Source organism: Blennius ocellaris (genome assembly GCF_963422515.1).
Source record: "Blennius ocellaris genome assembly, chromosome: 2".
Taxonomy (NCBI): domain Eukaryota; kingdom Metazoa; phylum Chordata; class Actinopteri; order Blenniiformes; family Blenniidae; genus Blennius; species Blennius ocellaris.
Window position 1 is genome coordinate 11,477,943 of NC_137651.1, and position 22,188 is coordinate 11,500,130.

At 41.1% G+C, this 22,188-nt stretch overlaps 1 protein-coding gene across 1 annotated transcript in view; it reads right to left on the reverse strand.

The window, feature by feature from the left end:
- Positions 1–371: 371 nt before the first annotated feature.
- LOC308137427 (uncharacterized protein) overlaps positions 372–22,188 on the reverse strand; it is a gene marked incomplete at its 5' end in the record, with an annotated part of 52,778 nt that continues 30,961 nt past the window's right edge. Inside the window, 11 exons of the mRNA XM_080506104.1 lie at positions 372–1,235; positions 1,318–1,468; positions 1,810–1,986; positions 2,593–2,639; positions 3,075–3,188; positions 6,467–6,580; positions 9,370–9,483; positions 10,069–10,188; positions 11,121–11,251; positions 11,650–11,710; positions 13,435–13,683. Of these exons, the coding sequence (XP_080362230.1) occupies positions 787–1,235; positions 1,318–1,468; positions 1,810–1,986; positions 2,593–2,639; positions 3,075–3,188; positions 6,467–6,580; positions 9,370–9,483; positions 10,069–10,188; positions 11,121–11,251; positions 11,650–11,710; positions 13,435–13,683 (1,727 nt within the window). The 3' untranslated portion in view covers positions 372–786. The remainder of the gene's footprint in view (positions 1,236–1,317; positions 1,469–1,809; positions 1,987–2,592; positions 2,640–3,074; positions 3,189–6,466; positions 6,581–9,369; positions 9,484–10,068; positions 10,189–11,120; positions 11,252–11,649; positions 11,711–13,434; positions 13,684–22,188) is intronic.

Sequence of the window (22,188 nt, forward strand, 5' to 3'; positions counted from 1 at the left end):
GAGCAGAGTAATACAGTGATGCGTTCAGACCAAATCACAGTAAAAAAGAGCCTCAATATGTACAATATATTTTATGTACAAAAAAAGCTATTTTACACGCACGTATGAAAACAAAATCATACACCTTTGACAAACTGCAATATGACAGAGACTATACAGGCAACATGTTTCCGATGGGGTACAAGCCTTCAGTTGAGGAATACGCACTCTTTTTTTTTTTTTGACAAGTTTATCAACTTTGTTTTAAGTGAAATGTATCTGTCCTTTTTATCTCCATATGTTTATGATATACATTCTGTTAATCACACACACACACACACACACACACACACACACACACACACCAAGTAGGCATCTATTCATTTGTCTTTCTGCCTGTCAGAGTTCAGTCTGAAAATGAAACGGAGGTCCGAGCATCAGTTAAATGTCACATGGCATCACGAGCCAAGAAACTTGTTGAAAGATCTTCACTTTATGCCTCCTGACAGGATTTCAGGCACTCCAAGGCAAGTTTTTATTTCTCCTGATATCTGATCAGTCTTTCAGTCAAACAATATTCACCTGCTGCTGTTTATACACGGCAGCAGAGTGTGACCTTTGACCTTATTATGTAGCAGCTTTTCCTCCACCGGGCAGCGTCTGAGCGCAGGAAGGTCAAAGAGTCGTCCTCTTTGCACAACCGCAACTTTTGACGCAGTGCAAGTCGCTGGAGACGTGGTCCTGTGGGCAAAAGGATGCCGAGGACGCAAAGGGAAATGTTAAAGAGCCCTTCAGAGGCTCACAGGTTCAGACCTCCAGCTCCTGGTTGTCTGTGTGCTGGAAGCGGTTCAGCTTTTCCCTCTCCCGGTTGGAAATGTCCAGTTTGGGGGCATGGGCTGGCTTCAGCGCTGGTGAGGGATGCGAAGGAGCCGGGGAGGGTGGTAGGGTCAGTTCAATCTCCTCGTAGCAACGCGAGACCGGGGCCGGGGCTGGGGCCGGGACGGGTGGGTGCGTGAGAGGGGTGGTGGGCGGCAATAGAGGCACGGGACGGTCCACGTTCCTGATGAGGTTGACAAACTCTCGCTGATTGTTGATGCCTTCCTCTTGCGGGACCGCCTGCTGCTTTTTCCGCTTCCGGTGGAGGTGGGACAGGACGAAGGCGCAGGCAGCACATCCACAGATGGTCAACAAGGCCAAGATGCCCACCAGGATCATGTAGAAGCTGACACCCCCGTGTGTGGCATCTGACATGGCACCTTGTAGTGAAGTCGTAGAGATTATAAAGATTTTATAATATTTGCGAAAGAAAACAAAAACGAGAACGTACGCGACTCCTACCTGGACAGTGCTGACCAATGCAAGGATTCTTACGGCTCTTGCACTCGTTACCATAGTAACCCTCAGGACAAGCACAAATGTACCTGCCCTCGGTGATGTGGCATTGTACCCCCTGCTGGCAGGGATTGGGATCACACAAGTCCAGAGTTATCTGAAATAATACAAAGTAAAAGGTTTTGACAAAGAGAAAAGCTCTTCAGCACCAACGTTTAAACAAAGCCTCATCATTCCAATGGATTTAATGTGCTTCTCCAAAACTACAGGTGCACTAGAGGTTTAATTCCAGGGTAGTTTCATCCTAAACACAGGTCAGGACTTGAGGAGCCACACAGGGGAAAAAGGGAAACGTGGTAATGTGGAAATACGACTTGTTGCAGGTTTAAATGTCACTACATGTGCATCTGAAAATAATACTTTTGAAAGGCAATTGTTTGGCAGTTATTTTTACACTCATTTTATATGCCATTAATCTAACGTAGAAGGCTTTCCAACCTCACAGAAGACTCCTGAGAATCCAACAGGACAATTGCAGGTGGGCGTCCTCCCATCGGTTTCCACACACTGTCCACCATGCAGACATGGAGCACTGTCACAAGAACTCAGACGATTTTGGCAATACTTTCCGGAGAACCCAGAAGGACACAAGCATCTTGATCCAGACAACTGGTCCTACAAAAAAAAAGACATTTTCTATGTAATCTACAGTATTTGTATGCAGTTATTATGATGTGAAGTGCAGGAAAATCACAGATTCAAATAGCATCATACATTTAACTCTGACAATATTTCTTGCATGTGTTATTACTTCACTGAAAAAAAAGACTCAACCATTAATCTCCAAGAAAAAAGGCTTCGCTGTAGCTCCAACTTGCACCTTTACTTGTGTTTCTTTGCCCTCTGCTTCTCTACATAGCTTCTGTCATATATACAGTGTCCACGAGGAGGCACCCGTGGCAGTTGAGCTATAATTACGTCATATTTATGTGACTAATGAAAACTATCAGAGGCCATTCATTCATTATTTTCTCCATTGAGAATAGTGGGATTGATTTCAATAAAGTCTGCATTACTAAATAATGTGCAACATGATAAAGGCTTCATAAAAAATCTAAGTGATTATTCTTTGAATTCAAATGATTTTTACTCATTTCTGTTAGCAAATATTGGGAAGATAGAAATAAAGCACAATAAAGACAAAGTGAAGCAGCTTGGAAATGCAGTGACTGCCGGCTAATGAGAAAGAACAGAGGAATGCAGCAGAGCCTGGAGTCTCACCTCACAATATCCGCCGTTCACACACAAACCCTGACAGCTGCTGTTCCCTAGAATCAGAGAGAGATCAGAAACAATATATGAATCTGTCACATCAAGACGAGATATCTATAACACCCATGAATCTGTAAACACCAATAAACAAAGTGAAAACAGAACAGAGTGACATGTAACAGTGGTAATGATTGAATTTTAAATGAATGGCTGAAAGCAGATTGCACCTTTCTACGGCAGTCTGTCAGCAGCACAAAGTAACAGCGGAGTTTCACACAGTCTTGTTAGTTAGTATTATATTAATGGCGTATTTCAGCTCACCTCTTTGAAAGATGAGTGACAGAACTCGGGTTTCAGTAAAGTGATATCTCGCCTACACAAACTGCAAAAACAGGGCTGCGGGGGAAACTGAGGACTATCACGTCTCGTCGCTTCTATCAAACAGTCTTCTTTGTTTCTGTTCCTTTTATTTTTGATACTTTTGTACTTACTGATGTCACAGTTTGGCCCCGTCCATCCAGGAAGGCAGTCACACAGGTATCCTCCGATCAGGTTGCGACAAGAGCGGGCGTGGACACATATACTCATTTCACACTCATTGGTGTCTAAAGAAACAAACAAACACACCGATTGATGTAAGACAAACTACATTTTATCTTTGATGCATTCCATAGAGTTAGTTATCAAATGAGTATATAAGCCATAAACAGTATATGAGAATATTTTCTCACTTTTTCGCTGTGAGAATTTTAAACCCACGCAACCTTCTTTAGTCTGATCACATAACACATATGTCCCATTAGACATGAAATTCAACATTAAACAAAATATTGAAATTTAATCTATGGTGCAGTGGACAAAGCAATGGAAGTTTATTTTATGAGAGTAAACTGATACTTGATTTTTCTTATTTGAAATGTTTTTTTACTTGACTTAAACTTAGTGAAATGTATTAGTCTAAAATAAAATATTTGAAACTTATTTTTGTTCGGTTGTTCAAATCATCTATTTTCTGTACAGCTTTATCCAACTTGGAGTCACAAGGAGCTGGAGCTGCAGCGAACCAAGACATCCAAATGGTAATTCAGGCTGAACAGCAGGAGCATACAGAATCCACGCAGAAAAGTGTTTATCTGTCCTGGTTTTGGAGTTGTACAAACAACACAAAAAAATCACACCTTTCAGCATCTTCCAGCATTCTGCTCATTTTTACACACATCCCCCATGTTGCACTGCTGTTTCTGTTAAGTCTGTTCTCACTCTCGGTGCTGAGTGTAAAAGCCTGAAACCCCTGAGGGCTCAGAGGATTAGAAAGAAACGCTCAATGATAAAATGGGAAGTAGCCAGTCAGTTATAGGTAATCTAAACCATCCGAACCTTTTACCACCGACAAGAGTCCTGTTTGTGTGTGTGTGTGTGTGTGTGTGTGTGTGTGTGTGTGTGTGTGTGTGTGTGTGTGTGTGTGTGTGTGTGTGTGTGTGTGTGTGTGTGTGTGTGTGTGTGTGTGTGTGTGTGTGTGTGTGTGTGTGTGTGTGTGTGTGTGTGTGTGTGTGTGTGTGTGTGTGTGTGTGTGTGTGTGTGTGTGCACACGCGAGCGCGTATGTGTGTGTAAAGAGCCTGGGGATCCAGGGTGTTGGAGGAAAAAGTGAGGACAGAAATCAACTAATAAAGAGTGAAACTGATAGAGTTCAATTGGCTATTTGCGGTTCAGCCTATCAGCTTGAGCCGTGAGGAGTTTTACCACTTTACTTTGAAGACTCTGTGTGCGTGTGCGTGTGTGTGTTGCCTGGCATGTGATGTGAAGCTACGCGGGATTATCCAGTGTCAGGGTGACATATCACTGTAGCACAGAGGAATAGGAGAAGCTGTCATCCTGAAATATGTCTCACTTTTCACTTCATAACCCCCAAGCGTCTCTACGTGGAGCGTGAGGAGCGCGCACCCATGCGCACGTGCGTATGTGTGTTTAACCTGATGCCATACAGTATTCCCTGTGCTATACCATCCAACACAACAGCCCTCTGGGAAAACACTTGTCAATATGAGCGAATGCAGTGCAAAAAGAGATGACGCTCACCATAGAGAATACTGATTCACAGCCGTGGCAGGCTAGTGGGAGGATTAACATGCTGCTGGCTTTTTCTGGCTCTTTAATTTCTGCTTTAAATGCACCTTTAACTTCAAATGCATAATCGCACACCATCCTCTGAAACTAGGGTGTGTAGCTTTCAAGCCCAGCATGATGTTACGGCTCAGACAGACTTTAATTGGAAATTAAGTGATGAAATGAAAACACCATGAATGGATTCCGTGGAAGTTCATAAATGGATCGTCTAATTAACTAAACGGAGCATAAACAACTTTGGGATCATGAAAAGTGTACATAATCAAACCTCCCATTATGGTAAAGATTTGGATCCACACATTAAACAACTCAAATAAAACCCATGGACACAAACATTTGTGTTGGTGATCTCTGAGAGTGAGATCTGAATTCAATATCTCATTGATTAGTTGTGCAGTACAAATGCTGTGTTGCAGCTTAAGTGATGAGTGGAAAGTGTGTAAAACACATGGAATACTTCAGCGTGGTTTCACTGCTGATACCAGCTGAACTTCTGCTTTCAAGATAAGTTCGTGGGAAATTTAGTTTTACCGTTTTCTGAAACAAAAAAAACTATTTTCTGTCAAAATACTGCTTAATGTGGTGTTTTTCTAGTTTTCACAGCATCGTCTTCTTTTCTCTTGAAAGTAGACTAATTCCCCATTCACAGCTCAATAACTATAGATAATATGTACAAAAGCGATTGCCACAACAGATTGGTTTATTTGTTAAAGCTATTTAACACGGAAACCTGCTGGAATAAGTAAACTATCAGAGGAAATGACAATATTTGTTTAGCATTGCAGGTGTGAAACATATGATGTATTACTCAAGCTCAAATTGACTTCAATAAATAACTGTTTAATATATCTGTTCTGCAGACGAATAACAGCCGATCAAATTTATCAAAGCAGTGAAGAGTGTCTGGCAACTGTGAATAATAAAGTAATGCATTTAACTCAAATCTTGGAAACAATCATTGAAATGATTCAGTTCTTCTTCTTAGGCAAAGCGTATTATCACTATGTTCATTGAAATACATGCAAATTTTACTAGACAGATGAAAAAAACGGATGTGAGACATGCAATAAGTTAGTTTCCATTTTCAAATCTAGATTTCAACTTGAATTACAAATACATTTAATGTATATTATGCATTTCAGCAGAGTCGACTTTACATTCACCTGCTGTATTTGCACATACAATCACTTGCATGTTGTATTTTAAAACACCTCCCAATGCCTCGGTTGAAAAGTCAAAGCAGGTTAGACGTTTTTGAAAATTGAAACGTAAATATAATGTATTCACTATATTTAATATGTAATGAGTAGTTCAAGTTGAAATCACATCCTCTGAGCAAAGCACTCAGCTAACAATGCAGCTAATATTTGGAAGGGGATCACAACTGTTTGCACTTCAGCGTATTTCTTGTCTAATTAAGTTGATGAAATAAGAACTTGCCACCTGCAGCCCATGATGTTGTGGGATTACTGTTACCAAACTCAGGAGGTAAAAATCATTGGATTTCTTTAGTAAAACAACGAGTTTACAAATACTTCACTTTACATCAAAACCTTCACCGGGAATAATGACGTTAAAGTGTTAAATTGTACTTACAATAAATATGAATATCTTACACTCACCAAGACATAAATCAAGATCAAGATTTATTAATGAATCGAAATGTTGGAGAATAATATTGAAATCAACTAATAAATTGAATAATAAATTGACAGCAGTAATACATTTAGAACACATTTGGTTAAATGAGGCACTGACCCAGCTGGCAGGTCCTGCCGGTCCATCCAGGCGGGCAGAGACACCGATAACCTCCAGGAGCCTCCTGACACGTCGCTCCACGACCACAAGGGCTGCGATCACACTGCCTGACCGCTGAGGGGGGAAACGGAAAGCATTGTTCATGAACTAGTGGTGTGTGTAAAGTGTGTGAAGGCCTATTTGTGGTGTGGTATGTGTGATGCAACCGTGTGGACATGAGCGATCTGGCATGAGGTGCTTTGGTTTCTGTGCAAACAGCGATAAATACAATCATCTGCTGCATGTACATGGCTGACACGTCGAGGTTTTCTCACGGGGGAGAGAGGGGATTTAAATATGGAAAAGGGTGATGGGTGAAGACGAAGACAGAAATCAGCCCTGGTACCATCCATCCATGAAAGGATTCAAATCAGATAAAGAAATGAGCAAAGCCAGCACGCAGACACGAAGAGAGGTTCACAATCCAGGCGTTAACCATGAATAACTTCCTATTAGACGAGGCATATTTGTGCAGCAGTGGCATCTTGAATATTCCCATGCATGCCTCTGTGGTATACATCTCTCAGTGAAGAGCCCTCAGTCTCTCTCATAACCTTTTTTCATTTACCTAACCCGGCAGAATGATGACTCTCCATCTTCCTGACCTGAACTCCAACCCTGAGCAATAATAACCCGCCGAGCTCGCCGCACTTCTCCCGGATCGAGCCGAAGAACCAATAACAAACAAAGAATTCTCTAATTAATATCTCTTATATATATAAATTTAGTCTGAATATGGAGCTGCGTTGTGATTTTGCCTGTGATTCCGAGTAAGTTTGACAATCTTCTCACTGTGTATTCCCGAGAGAGCTGTCCCCACCTCACAACACACACACACACACAGAGATAAACTCTGTACTGTTAATCAAGCAGGCAACAAACAACACAAGGAAAAATAAACATTGTCTTTATTCGTGTGTTTGTCCATCTCCTCTTCCTCCGTCTCTCACTCTGAGATGTAAAATGCTTTTGGTTCAAGTGTTTACATGCCAGCGCCTGACCTGCAGCTCTGTTTTGCCTGATTGAGGTGAAAAGAGAGGACGTGGAACGTCACTTGTTTACGCACACTGTTCTGCCAGGCCCCTATCTTGTGAGATTTAAATCTCAGCTGCCGCCACTCTCAACATCTGAAATAAGATATGAATAAGTCTCACACAGACCAACAGATCCACTCAAGACCGATTGGAGCCACTTTCAAATCTTGTAAGTAGGATGATGTCAGAGGTTGTGAATATTGTAGGGATTCAACAAGAGAGCATATATGCAAAGAGCGAGATTCAGGAAGAAAGTGGGAAAAACAAGACTGAAAATATATTCAGGCTTGCTGGATTCATTTTGATTTTGTGGGCTGTAAATATGTAAAAAAAAAAATAATTCTCCAAGATAACCAAGTTTTTCGTTATTATTTCATACATAATTTTTCATTAATTTACTAATATGCAACATCACACTGCAAAAGTCATGAGGATTAAAATGAATATAAAAGTGCCAGGCTCTATTTCTCTTCTGAATCTTCTACACATAATAAATGATCTCCTGCTTAAGTAAGATGCATTCCAGCTGTTGTGAATTGTATTGCAATAGAAATAAAAGGAAAAAATGTAATAAAAATAAAAAAAACAAAACCCTAAAAGTTTTGCATTCAGACTTGATAGACTTCTGGAGGTTTTTAATCTCATCCTAAAGGTAAACTTTACTGCTCTCGCATTTAAAAGTCATTTCACTCGTCATTAAACAGACTCCTCAGCCTGTGAGGGAAAAAAAAAAAAAAGAAACTATATTGTCTTCTTTGGTTGTGGAGGAATAAAACACCACAATGATATTAACAGAGATAACCTGCATTACAGGACTGAAATTATGGAAATTATATGATCCAGCAATTTTGTGCTTGACTGCAATCAACAGTGAAGATATCTTCACTTTTGAAGCTTCAAATTCTGACATTGAAATACTTTTGCTTTGCTATGCACTTGCAATAAAATTTTTAGCTCAGTCAATTGTCATCACTTTTAATTGTCCATCTAAATTTAGAAAAGCAGAAAATGCGAACAAATCCACACACGTGAATAAAGTCTGTTCTTACAGAGAACTCTCCAATGTGTGAATTTCCATCGACTCTGGAATGCAGTTATTGTGAAAGTAAACACAATGACAGCAATTGCCTTTTATTGTGGATAGTCAGCAACCGACTCATCACAAACATCTGTTTTGTGTTTGTCATACTTCTTTCGTGCTTTTTTTATTTATTTTTTTATTCCATGGCAGGAATATTGTGGGAGGAACACATAAGTGTTTTCTTTGTCTTTCATTTAAACAGTACCGCTCAGTCGATAAATGTAACCCGCCTCATCTGGAGTTACATCCGGATTCAAGAAAAAAGTGGTAAAACAGCTAGAGAGTCGACAATAAACTCCCAATTCAGAGCCATTAAAGATTAAAGAGTGCCGTCCTTTGTTTACTTTAACTCAATTGAGTTGATCAAAGATGCTCTGCCTTTTGATTTGTCCTGGGTATAAAGACATAGTACATTCCCACAGTACACACACGTACACACACACACACACACACACACACACACACACACACACACACACACACACACACACACACACACACACACACACACACACACACACACACACACACACACACACACACACACACACACACACACACACACACACACACACACACACACACGAGGAGACAGATTGCTGATTGTTGTTGATACTGTTTGTGTCCGGGCTAATCTAACTTCCCCTGTTACATTGATCAGAGTCACTCACAGGCTTTTACCCAATAACACTGAATCAAAGACAATCTTGCAGATCAGACTCTGTGACGTGTGCTGCATCGACAATCACCATCTGCACAGGTGAGTCCTGTCCAGCCTTCGGTGCAGATGCAGCTGAAGCCTGTGGGGTCCTCCACACACGTAGCCCCGTTCACACATGGAGACGACAAACACGCATGTTCCACTGATGAGAGGAGAGAGACAGAGGAGGTGTGGGACATGGAGATGAGGCCGCAAAACAACGAGGTGGTGAAAGACGGACATAACTTTGATGAAACCTGAGGGCGGCCAATTCCTTCTCATGACTGAAGACGACTGTTAAGCTTTCGCTTTCTGTGTGGTTGCTAATTTTGATAAGAAAGGGTTTCATTTAACTTTGAAACAATGTGAATAAATCTATGTGTAGCATTGTTTTCTCGGCCGTTCCTGTGGGCTTCTCTGACGTTACATTTTTATTCTGCTGAGTCAGGTGTTATTCGATGTGGTAGAAGAATGGCTTTGAAAACACTCCAGCCACGGTCTTTTCTCACATCAAACATGCGTTGTCTCAAACCAAGACGTAATTTTTAGCTAAAAGGCCTAGTTACATATGCCTTTCACATTAATAGATATTATTAAGAACTGTTAAGTGGTTAAAACACAACTTCTAGTGAGTCTATGTATATAGTTTGTAACTGTTGTCTCTTTTACACCTATAGTCAGCACCGTATTACACTTTTAACTTGTTTCCTCCTAAATTTTGTGTTTGGGATGATGAAGGTTCACTCACCAATGTCACAGTTGCGTCCCCGGAAACCTTCCTGGCACTCACACTGATATTCATTTGGCTCTGTGTTGGTGCAGGTCCCTCCGTTCTGACAGGGCTGGTGGGTACCACAGTAGTTCAGGTCTAAAACAACAAGAAGTAAAGTCAACACACACACATACTGGGAAAAAGAGCAGATAAAAACCCAGAAATCAGGAAAATGATGGATGAGGTTTAAATAAGAGCGCTCGCTCGCACACACACACACACACACACACACACACACACACGCTGACTGTGCAGGAGGCCAGTAGCTGCAGGGAATCTCGTCTCCCGTGTAAAAGGCTGATTAAAGCTTTTCTAATCATCTCCTGTGTATTCACCGCCTCTTTGTCTCACTGCAGCTTTTTACAGAGCCTTTCTGAATGCAGAGAAGCGGCTCAGGACCCCACCTAGCTAAAAGCATCCAGCCAAGCCCCGCTCACGTTCGCATTACCCAAGGCTATCGCCTTTCCTCTGCACAATACATCGTCCCATGGGCACTTGTTCAGCTCAAGAATCCCAGCTCCCACACTGGGGCTCAGTGGGGTGGTGGTAAGTAGGATACTATTAGACGAACTCATGACAGGGAAAACGTATACAAATGACTTCCATGTTGTACATGAGAAAAAAAAAAAAGGTGAGAACTTGTCAAATGGACAATTAAAAATGAAAAATGGTGTTATCCAGTATTCTGTGATAATTATGTTGATCGTTACAAAGATAATGTTTTGTCCTTAATCGGCTACAAGTCCTTGTAATATTCAGCTCTGCTATTGTCTCTGTGAGGGTTGTTGTTCTGATGGTTGAATGATAAAAGGCATTTCACGTGAAAAGGGTCATGAACACTCAACATTTCTTTTGTTTTCACTGAAATCAGTATATAAATCTTATTTTTTTTTATATTTAGCTAAAGTTTGAAAGATGGATGTGTTTGATGTTCACTTTGGACAGACCCATTCAATGATGAAATACCAAAGTGAGCCATGATGTAATTTAATTTCTTATTCAGAAATATAAAAGATCAGTGGTCGGACCTTTGTCACACAGCAGTCCTCCCCAGTTAATGTCGCACACGCACTGCCAGGGCTCAGTGCAGCTCCCGTACACACACCCTGGAAACGTCACACACTGGTCACACAGCGGCCCCTGCCAACCATAGTGACACCTACAGAGAGACAACAAGAGCAGAAAGGCAGCTTAGAATTATGGTATTAACGCATATCCTAAATTAACAACATGCAATTCATGTGCTGTCTTGTCTTATACTGAATTTCCATGTCACCTGAATTCTAAATTCTATTGGAAACATACATCTAGATGGAGGTTTGCTTCTGCTGACCCAAACATACGTACAAAAAAATTCACGAGTTAATCATTTTACAACCCTTCTTAGAATTTTGGACCATTCGGCTTCTACAACGATAAAAATACAACAATTTACCTCCATTGTATTTTGACGTCTGACTAATGACAGATAAGTACTATGAGTGACTGAAAGAAGAATGGGTAGGTGCATCAAATCACAGCTTCTAATTGAAAAATACTACTTCATGTGTGACTTACGTGCACTCTCCAGGCACCGTACAGGAGCCGTGGACCTGATGACACCCCTGCCGGCACACGGCTGCAGAGACACAGAGGAAACCGAGTCAATTAGAAAGGGAAAAGAACAACAGTGAACATTTCACATCTCGGTCTTTTGTTTAAGGGTAATATACTAAGTAGATAAAATAAATGTTTCCCTTATATGCTTTTCAGCTGCTCCCTTCGCCACTGCAGATCATTTGACCAGCATGTTTTTGTTTTTGTGTGTGTTTTGTCACAGGTTTTTACACTGCAGAGGTTTCCTGAAGCAACCGGAGCAGTGTCAGTTTAACGGCTCTGTAAATGTGATGAAACGTGTCCACAAACAGAATAAAATAGCACGGGATGATTTTACTTCATTTGAATGCACTTCTACATGCTGTATGTAAAAATGGCGTTTATATTTGGAAGTTATCCACTGTTATTATTTGCAAAGTTAATACAAAACTTGTGCTCAATTTTAAAGCAATAACTTTACACGAATAGAGAGAAACCACTTCCGTGAAAACAATCACATCACAGTTCCCTGCACTCCATCATCTTCAGTAACCTGCAGGGGGTTAAAAAAAGGGCCCAGCACTACTTTTTCAGGCTTCCCGTCTCTCTGCAGTCCAATCAGCACCGTGCTGAGGGGGAAGTGGGACCAAGTGAGACAGGAGCGAGAGGGGCGGGGCTGCAGGATGTCCTTAAACTAGTTGTGTGTCCTTCAGGGCTCCACTGTGGTTTCCTCCATTCACTCCCACCAGCGCCATGGCTTGGCAGTGGCTGGAGGTCACAGAGCGGGGTCGTCCAGCTGACGAGTCACACCGAGTAATGCCCCCCCCCCCCCCCCCCCCACACCCCATCTGATGTGTGGCCACTGATGTGTTGGCATGAAATTATCCTCATAAACCCTGAGTTTGTTCTTCATTCACAAACATGTGACTGAAAACTGTATGTCTGTATCAGTAATGGAGCGTAAATTACAAAACCATCATCTTTCATATATCTATATCTTTCACAATGACAGTTTCAAAGAGCTAAGGGGGGGGGGGGGGGGGGCATTAAACAGGAGAGCAAATAATCCCTTAAGGAAAAACCTTTCAAGAAATCTTGGAAAGAATAACTGAAGAGGAATTCTGTCCATCGCTACTTTAACATATTAGAGGGAAGCAAATACTCAAGTAGTTTCCCACCCGAGTGGATTGAAGGTATGTGAAAAACCTCAGAGGGAAACAACATATCATCCGTAAAGGACAGAGTTTGTTTACTATGATTAGGATCAAATTAGATACATAATGTAAGATATTCATGTAGATAATGGTAGTAAAAAGACAGAAAGACAGACAGACAGTAGTACAAATACACTTTATGTATACACACATACTCACATTCACACCTGTGGAAAATTTCAGAGACTCCACAATCCTAAAATGAACACAGAAATCCTCCCAAGCCTTAAGCCGACAGAAACAGTAACCACATTTTCAACCAGAACACAACAGTGCAGCTGGTCGGAGAGATGCAAGAGAAAAATAATTTTGTTGCAGCAGCAGCATCCAATAAAATACACTGCAGAGTAAAATGGACCCTGAAATTATCGATGAATAAATAACATTTTAGAACGCACATGCCACAGAAAAGAAAGAGTTTTCATTATTCTTTTCCTTTATTGAAAACATGACAGGACTAAGAGAAAATTCGACATTTGAGATAAGCATGTGAACATTTCCTTTGAGCAGGAGAAATTTGAATAAATTACCATGTGACTCATTCCTCTCTCACCTTCTTTGCACTCGGGTCCCGTCCAGCCGTCCATGCAGACTTTGGAGCCACTGGGGTCACAGTTGAAGTGGCCAAAGAAGTCGTCGCGAGCCCGGCAGAACTTGTTGCAGAAAGGTCCGTAATAGTTGGCATCGCAGCGGAAGCGAAGGCGGTACTCCAGGCTGAGGACCCGTCCGTGGTGACGGTACATCTGCCACTGTTCCCCCGGGTTCAACATGGAGGAGAGGAGGACTCGATCGATCAACTGACCTGCAGGAGAACAAGGAAAAAGAAATACACACATTTGTAAAAATCATAATTCACTCTTGTTTGGTATTCTCTCCAGACCTGCTGCTGCAGGTAGGGTGGAGGTTCAATATGATTCATGAATCATTTAAAAAAAAAAAAATCACTGATATCTAGATACCTTTACACTGAATTCCAAACAGGAAAAAAAAAATCTTTTCAGCATGCATTAAATTAATTTATGTGCAGCAGCCACAAAGAACAATGATGAAATACTTTCTTATTATGACATTTGTGTGACAAAACTCTTGCAAATTGTAGATTTTTCTGTTCATCCGACGGGAACAATGCAACGTGATCACCATTAGCAGGTTTCCCTTCAGCTGGTTGAGGCTCAATATCTCCTGAGGGGAAGCCACCTGCCTTTGTAGATGATAAACGTCCCCAGTGTGTTCACCAGTTAATCTCTGCCTTTGTTGTCTGCCGTTTGACACTGACCAGGTAGCGTACAGTCAGTTTATCAGTTATTTCCTGACAAACAGCTTCCTGCTGAGGCTGAAAAACAACAATGTGATCACAGCCACTGAAGCTGTGAACTAAAAACTGCAACAAACATTGGAAATCCTCTGTCGAGCACTGAGAAATGGAAGTGCTTCACATTAGCTTTTGTGTCCATTAAGATATTTTCTGCCTTTTGACATGCACAAAACACAAAAGAATGTTAAGATTGATCTGGTGCAATCTCCTGCATGCAAACTAACACTTTTCTGACATTTTTTTTTTCTGTATACACAATAAGACTTTATAATTTTCAGGATGTACGTCTTTCAATGGTCCAACCCACGCATTGGTTTTGAAACGCCCCCCGCGGTATAATCAGCACACACACACACACACACACACACACACACACACACACACACACACACACACACACACACACACACACACACACACACACACACACACACACACACACACACACACACACACACACACACACACACACACACCTTCCTATTTACGCCGCTATCAGCATCAGATGATTTGACCAGATACTGTGGTGAACAAACTGAAAAGCAATGCCAGCACGAATACCAGTGAAGACAAGGGTTGACTGTCAGGCCAGAGGACAGGGGTCAGCAGGGTCTGTGGAGAAGAGAAGGGGTGGCCAAAACACCAGTGAGGATCAGATGAGCCCCGGGGCAATGCTGGGGCAGCGGCTGGTGCTTCTGACTCCCGGAGGGGATTTCCTAGAGGCGCCATCATCCACAACTCAGTTATAATCCTGCCCGACAGGGTGTTAAAACTCACAATGCAACCAGAATATGTGTATGCATGCCTATATGTGTGTCCCCATGTATAGATGTGGGGCGCTACAGAGATGCTCTGAGGATAAAAGGGAAAGATTGTATGATAGTAACAGAATAGGAGGCCACGTTGGGAATAAGTCAGCTGTGAAGGGTGTGTGTGCATGTGTGTGTACAACTATTATAGGGAATTGTTCTTGTTTTGTGGGGTCCGACTCGTCTCCTGTGGCCATACTGCTCTTGTTGGGTTCGTCCGATGTGTCCCCACAATGTTTTTAATGGGTCAAAGCAGGGGTGTCAAACTCATTTTCACAGAGGGCCACATCAGCATCACGGTTGCCCTCAAAGGGCCAAATGTAACTGTAACATCGCATAAATGTAACTAAAACAAATATAATGTAACACATTGTAAATGTAACTACTCCTCAATTTTAAATAACTGACTTTATTACACAATAAAATTGGTTAAAAAAAAAATTTAGTACAGGAAAGTGAACAGTAAACAAATACATTTTTATTGCACCTGAAGAAGTGATGGGTCGACGGCATATTTTTTTTAAGACAATCAGACCTTGAAGCCTCGCTAGAGGCCACATAAAATGACGTGGCGGGCCACATTTGGCTCACGGGCCTTGAGTTTGACACATGTGGGTTAACGGGTCAAGAGGTGGTTTCAGGGCAACAAATGAAGTTAGCCTCTGTGTGTGTGTTTTTGTGTGAATTAAGGCCTGCATGTGTTTACACATTAAGGGGGCTTATTGTCCTCATGGGAACAAAAGCAAGTTCCCTTAATGAAGATCAATTAAGAATATTTCCTTGAATACTTAAGGTCAGACTTCGGTAAGGATAGTGTGTGTGTGTGTGTGTGCATGTGTGAGATGGAGACAAACAGAGTCAGAGCCAAAGAGGAAGGGAAACAGCAATTAGCACACACTCATAACAAACTGCCCGATAGAGAGATGAGATCACTGTGGTTCAACACAAAGGAATGAAAACAGGGGCAGACATTGGCCACTGTGTGTGCGCGTGCATGCGTGTGTGCAACAATCCACAATGTGTGTTTGGGAGTAAAAAAAATTTTTTTTTAAATGACCCGTTAGCTCAGCCACTGCCTGATTCTTTCAACATTCAACATGCTCCTCCTGCAGTCTGACTTTAGCATCTATTTTTCAAACACTAACATACACACTGCCATGTGTTTTTTATTCTATCCATTGCATTTCATTAATGAGATGTATCTCCAGTATCGTCTGTTCTCTCCTTTCTGTCGTTTCTATAAACCCTCCAGCAGGATCAGTGACCGTGGAGCGAGAAGTTCATGGTCTGTGTTATCCTATCTAACCCATCCCCATCAAGTTGGCACTGAGTGGATGATGAGAGTGTTCAGTGCCATGTGACGACCGTATAGTAATCGGCATAATATAAATAAAACCAAATCGAATTGAATCGTGATTCTTTGGGTCATTGGGTTAATTTTATCAACAATTTCCATGCCAGGAAGGTAGAATTAACACAATTACCATTCAGCACAGAAGGACGTGTGAATCGTTTTTGACGATGTGTTGGATGCCACGCACAAGTGAAGTCGTCTTTATAGTAGCACTCATCCAACCTGTGATCTGATCGCCCTCAACTTCAACCAATTCATTATTAAAAAATAAATACATTTCGGGGATGAATGAATGAACGAATGAATGAATGGTTACACTATAAGATCACTATGAGCTCCGTTAAGCTGCTCATAGGTTTTAGGATTTTTTTGGAAGAAGCAGAGGCTGGAGATTTAAGAAAAGAAATCACTTCGCTAACAAAAATAAACAAGAAGGCCTAAATACACAAACTGTGTAGTTTTTCTCAAGATGTTCGTGACTGTCCTCACTTTGCCCCCTCCTCCCCAAGTTTATGTCTCGGTGCCCCCCCCCCCTGTGCTTCCCCAACTGAAAATATTTCTGAATCCACCCCTTGAAAACAGTGGGTAGTGAGCACCAGATGGGATTTAACAGTAAGACTGAAGCAGAATGGCTCAAATATTAAGTGGCAAAACCGTACAAACAAGCAGCAGCCTTGAGGCGCCTTTGAAAAATCACACTTTTCGAAGAACTAAGCAGCAAGCAGACACTCAGGAACTGTCTGCAGGTAGCAAAAACACTTGCATCTTTTTTTCCCCTCTGGCCTCCGGTGATCATCCCCCACCGCCCGGCACGAGCTGTGAAGTGTTCGTCCTTGACAGTGGGGGAGAAACCACTGGAAGATGAATAAACGAAACACAACCTCCTTTTGACTTGCTATCCCCACATCGCCTACCAACCAATCGATAAACGTTTGGAAGCCAACAGATCAGCCACATAGCTTTTTGATGTGTGCGAGAAATTTTCACCACGGTCTTCAGTTTGCATTTCGAGTTTAAACTTTACCAATGAAATTATTCTCGCGCTAAGTCTCAACATGTGTCTTGAGTTTTACAGAAAAGCTGCTCGAGATTACAAAAGCCTCTATTATTGAATTCCAGTTTTCTCTCCAGTGGTGGTGGTAGTTTGGTGGCTGGGAGTGATTCGTCAATACGAGTTGAAACCTGAGTGAACGAACATCAAGTTTGCGCTTGAAATCACCCCATAACGTACTGAACGGAAGAAAATGTAACAGTCCTACAATAATTTCCTGTATGAAACAACACTGCTGGCCCAGTCAGGGGGTTTAACCACTGGCAATATGATGGAAAATGTTTTTTTTTGATTCAGTGGAAATACACACGAGTAAACGTCCTTGTGCGTGATAAACAGTACTGTCAGTGGTTTCGTGTTATTCCACTGGTGGCTTCCAAAAAATTATTTGACAATGTTTTGTTTTTTTTTGACAAAAATTGGACAAGGGAGCCTTAAAAACCTTGAAATTTTGGGACACGGTAACAGAGCTAAAAAGAGGTTGGCTGGTGGGAGAAGCAAACATAGATGTCGAGCACAAGACTAATATCTGTGACACAATGGCATTGAAACCACTGCATTAATCTGCATTTGACTGTATATATTCACATTTTTACATCCTTCATTTAACCATTTTGTTCCTATCCTGTTGCTGCTAACTAGATTTGCCATATATAACTCCATAAGACCATTAATGACATCCAGAACATTTTAAGTTGCCCCTGGACTTCTCCAAACAGAAAAAAAGTGCAAAATGTTTAGCTTTTCAGTTCCATCAAAAACACAAACTAATATGAAATAACTGCAACATGTTGAAAGTTGGAGTTATCTCAGAAAAAGAGGCAGGAACACTCTTTGTACATTTCTATGTACCATTTACAGCCATAAAATCACAACAAATCAGTAAGTCTGATATTTTAGGTGGCCGAGAGTTTAGAAAATTAACTTGTAACTCTTCCCCGGTTGCACAACAGTGACCACTGCACCTGACCAATCAAAACCCCACTGTGTAGCTGCAATATTATTAAAATTGTTTTTTCTCAAGATCTGAAAAGCTTCATAACAGCAGGAAAAGAAGCGTCCACAGTCTCTTTTTTTCTGTTTCTGACACTTTTTTTGTATTTCTCTGGGACTCTTCCACTCCTAATGTGCTGTATTTTACAAGGTCCAGTCTTATACAGGTAAATACATTCAATTTACAGTTTTCAGGGTGCATTACATTTTTTTTAAATCTGATGCTGTCTAGTAAATCCTGCCTCCCCGGGGTCATTCAGTTCTGTTTTATGATGTGATCATTTTGTGGGCTGCGGTGCTTTTAGTTTGTGCCGTGTTAAACTGCTGGCTGTTTGTATCTATTTTTTCACTCCATTTATTTCAATTAGTCTTGGCTTCATGACGTAGATACCACTCTGTAGAATGCACTACAGCTCAAAAGCAGCACAGCCTGCATCTTTTCAAGTAAGCATATAATTAAACTGCCTGCATGTGTTCAAAACTGATGAATCAAAGCAATTTTGACGATTTTTAAAACGACTTAGTAGCCTTGCAGAATTTTTTTTTCTATTCAACTGAAGAATTACAGCTTAGAAATCTTTGTTTTTTGGTTATTTTTTTTAATCTGATATTAACGCAAGATGTCAGGATCTTTTTAAAATGAGCTGCAGTTTAATTTGGTCTCATCTCAAACTGAGTACCAGGTTCGTCAGCATTATTTAGTGGAGTTCTTCTCCCTGTGCATGTCTGTTTTGTCCGGGTGCTTTGGCTTCCTCCCACAGTCCAAAGACGAGGGTGCTACTTTGACTGGTGACTCTGAGTTGTGTGTTTGTGGATGTAATTGTTTCTTCGTGTTGACCTTATGATGAACTGGCTGTCTGCTCTCGGCTCCAGCTCCAGGCAGCAATAACTCAGACAAAAACACAAATAGAAGAAGACACGACCACAGGAATATCACTATATTGTCGGCACATTGACTGATTTGTTAACGATAGTACTGGTCTGGGGAGTAAACCTTTTGTCATACGAACACTGGTTCTGGTGAAAATGTTTGTTTCTGTTGAGGTCGGCTTCAAAAGAAAAATAATTCAGGAGGTCGGTGCGAAACCTTAACTGTAAAGCCTTGATCTGCAAAAACATAGTCCAAAAATGTCATTTTGAAATGCTGACTAAGATAAATGTGACAACATCAAACTTTTATCAACACTTACCAATGATGACATTTTATTATATATGCGTCATGCAGTGTGAGGGGTTTTCCTTAATGTTTGAATTGCTTCCAGCTCCAGAAGGCCTTGGATTTGAAACATATTACTAGTCATGTTCAGGATTTGATCTCTGTTAAAAAAAAAAAAAATCTTCCCTACAGCCTTATTATTTTTGCTGAAGTGATACCGTCTTGATCTCAGGTGTAAATGCTTTCTCTGGTAAGTAACATGTCATCCTAAATGGAGACCAAAACAACACAAAAACCACCACCAGTGTACTGAACTGGAACCAGTCATTACCACGCAAGAGGCTCCTGCACATTAGCAATGAAGCTACTTATTTAAACTGAATTTGACCAAGGTCACACTGTAAGTACTGAAAGGACATTATATTTCTCACTGTTTCCAGGGACTATTTCAGAGACGTGGTCGGTAATCCATCCTGATAAGCAGCAGGGCCCGATAAGTCCATTCAGACTCGTCCAGGACGCCTGTGTTTGGGCTGAGCTAAGCTGCCGGCCTAGTGAACGGCTTTGGGCCCGACGGAAAGGGTGTCAGGAGCTCAGGTGGAAAACAGGAGATAATGTAGACGAGATATGAGAGCGATGCTGGAGGGCAGAGGGAAGGAGAGACGGAGGAGGACGGGGAAGACGAACACCGAGAAGGATCTCCAGTGCTGCTCCTGGTTTCTCATTATCTCAGCCATCTTTTGGATATGACAGCGGTCCCTGTGCTGGCTGACAGGAAGGTGGAGGATGAGGGGATGAAAACAGAGAATGTGGCATGACAGGAATGAGGAACGTACATCTGTCCGTGTGTGTGTGTGTGTGTGTGTGTGTGTGTGTGTTACACTTTCTTAAAGCATGCAGCTCACATTCTCTGACAGGGAGCTTTTTCTGATTATGAACAGAAACAATATAAAGATGAGCAGGAAATTAAAGGGTCTGAATGAAAGGACTTCTAAACTCATGTGATCACAGACATGTGAGCACAAAAGGAGAGTTTCGCATTGTTTCATCATGCCACATCACGTCACACGATAGGAAGCAAACACCCTCAATGTAAATGTAAAACCGCCTCCTGAGACACGGGTGGGGGGGGGGGGGGGATACAGCTATGGCAGACATGACAAAAAAAAAAGTATTTTTGATGTTTCTCACACAAATTATAATTGTCTTGTGGTTGGATGTTACATGAAGATATATGAAAAGTCATTATCAAGTAACATCACTGTCACACCAGTACATGGTGTGGTAGTTTCTTATTGTCTGGAAATTTTAACAAAAAAAAAAAAGCAGAACTTTCAGTAAGCTTAATAACCATTAAGTCTTACATTAAAACAGATGTAGAAGTGCAGTTGCCGTCTCTCTACGTTCACATTATCTGAAATATATTAGCAGTCTTAAAAAGACACTGAGCTTCCTCTGCTAAAAGCTCTGCTGTTGTACTTCTGCTGGTCGTTTTTTTTTTTTTTTTTAAACTCTGCATCTGTGTTTCTGCTTCTTGTCCGTCTTCGAACATCAACTTGTTTGTTCCACGAACGACCAACTGATGTGAACTCAGCTGAACCCGAACGTGTAATTTGTCATATTTTTGTTCATTGCAAATCATTGTAACCTCAAATAATAACCTCAATTAGACACATTAGACATGTACTGCTCCCATCAAGACCGCTGCCATTTCCAATCCAGCATGTGAATGCCAGAGAAAAAACAGACTTTAGCAACATGGCATTCAATGTGCAACAGAAGTAGAACCTCATTTTTGCATAGTGCCCCTTTAAATGCGTGAATCAGCCATTGATTGACCAACACAGACCTACGTTTCAAATAATGCATCTCAATAATACTGCAATAATAAAGCTGCAGTATGAGCAGATAATCCACACAGGCCTTAAATGAGGGAAACAAACATGATTCACAACAGTGACTTGCTCCTACTTTATCACTCGCTAACTTTCGGTAACTTGCACAAAACTGGTCACTAATAAAAGATACGTCTGGCACTATTTTCTATGTAGATTTCAGACATCGGAAGTGAGCAGTGAATAGAAGGTATGACAACATTGTTATCATGTATAGGTGTAGAATATCACCCTTTGCTACCAACATGTATTCGTTCCATCTTTGAGTGACAGTAATTATGCGAAAAACAGCTTTAATAAGTTCAGTCAAAGCGTTCTGGATATTTTCACTCGACTGATGCATCTGAAGATGCAGACGAATACATAGCGCAAAAATAAATAAATCTGGCATGGGCACGAGAAATTCTGAATCAATAACGAATAATAAATGAATAACGTTGCTGCCTTACATACATTTGACAAAAACTTAGGATCATAACCAAAACATGACTCCATGACATATAACTCTACGTGTGGAATTAGGATGTCATCGAAATGTGTAATTTACATGTTTTCAAAAGATATTCACACATCCAGAAAGTTTTATTGAGAAAAGTCCATGTTGACTAAAATGTCACAAGACACTAAACGATGATGTTAAACAAAACTGTGTGTGGAAACTTTCCATCCTACAAATGTCATAATCTATGACATTTCACAAGCAAAAACAAACATATGCCTTGTGGTTGTATGTA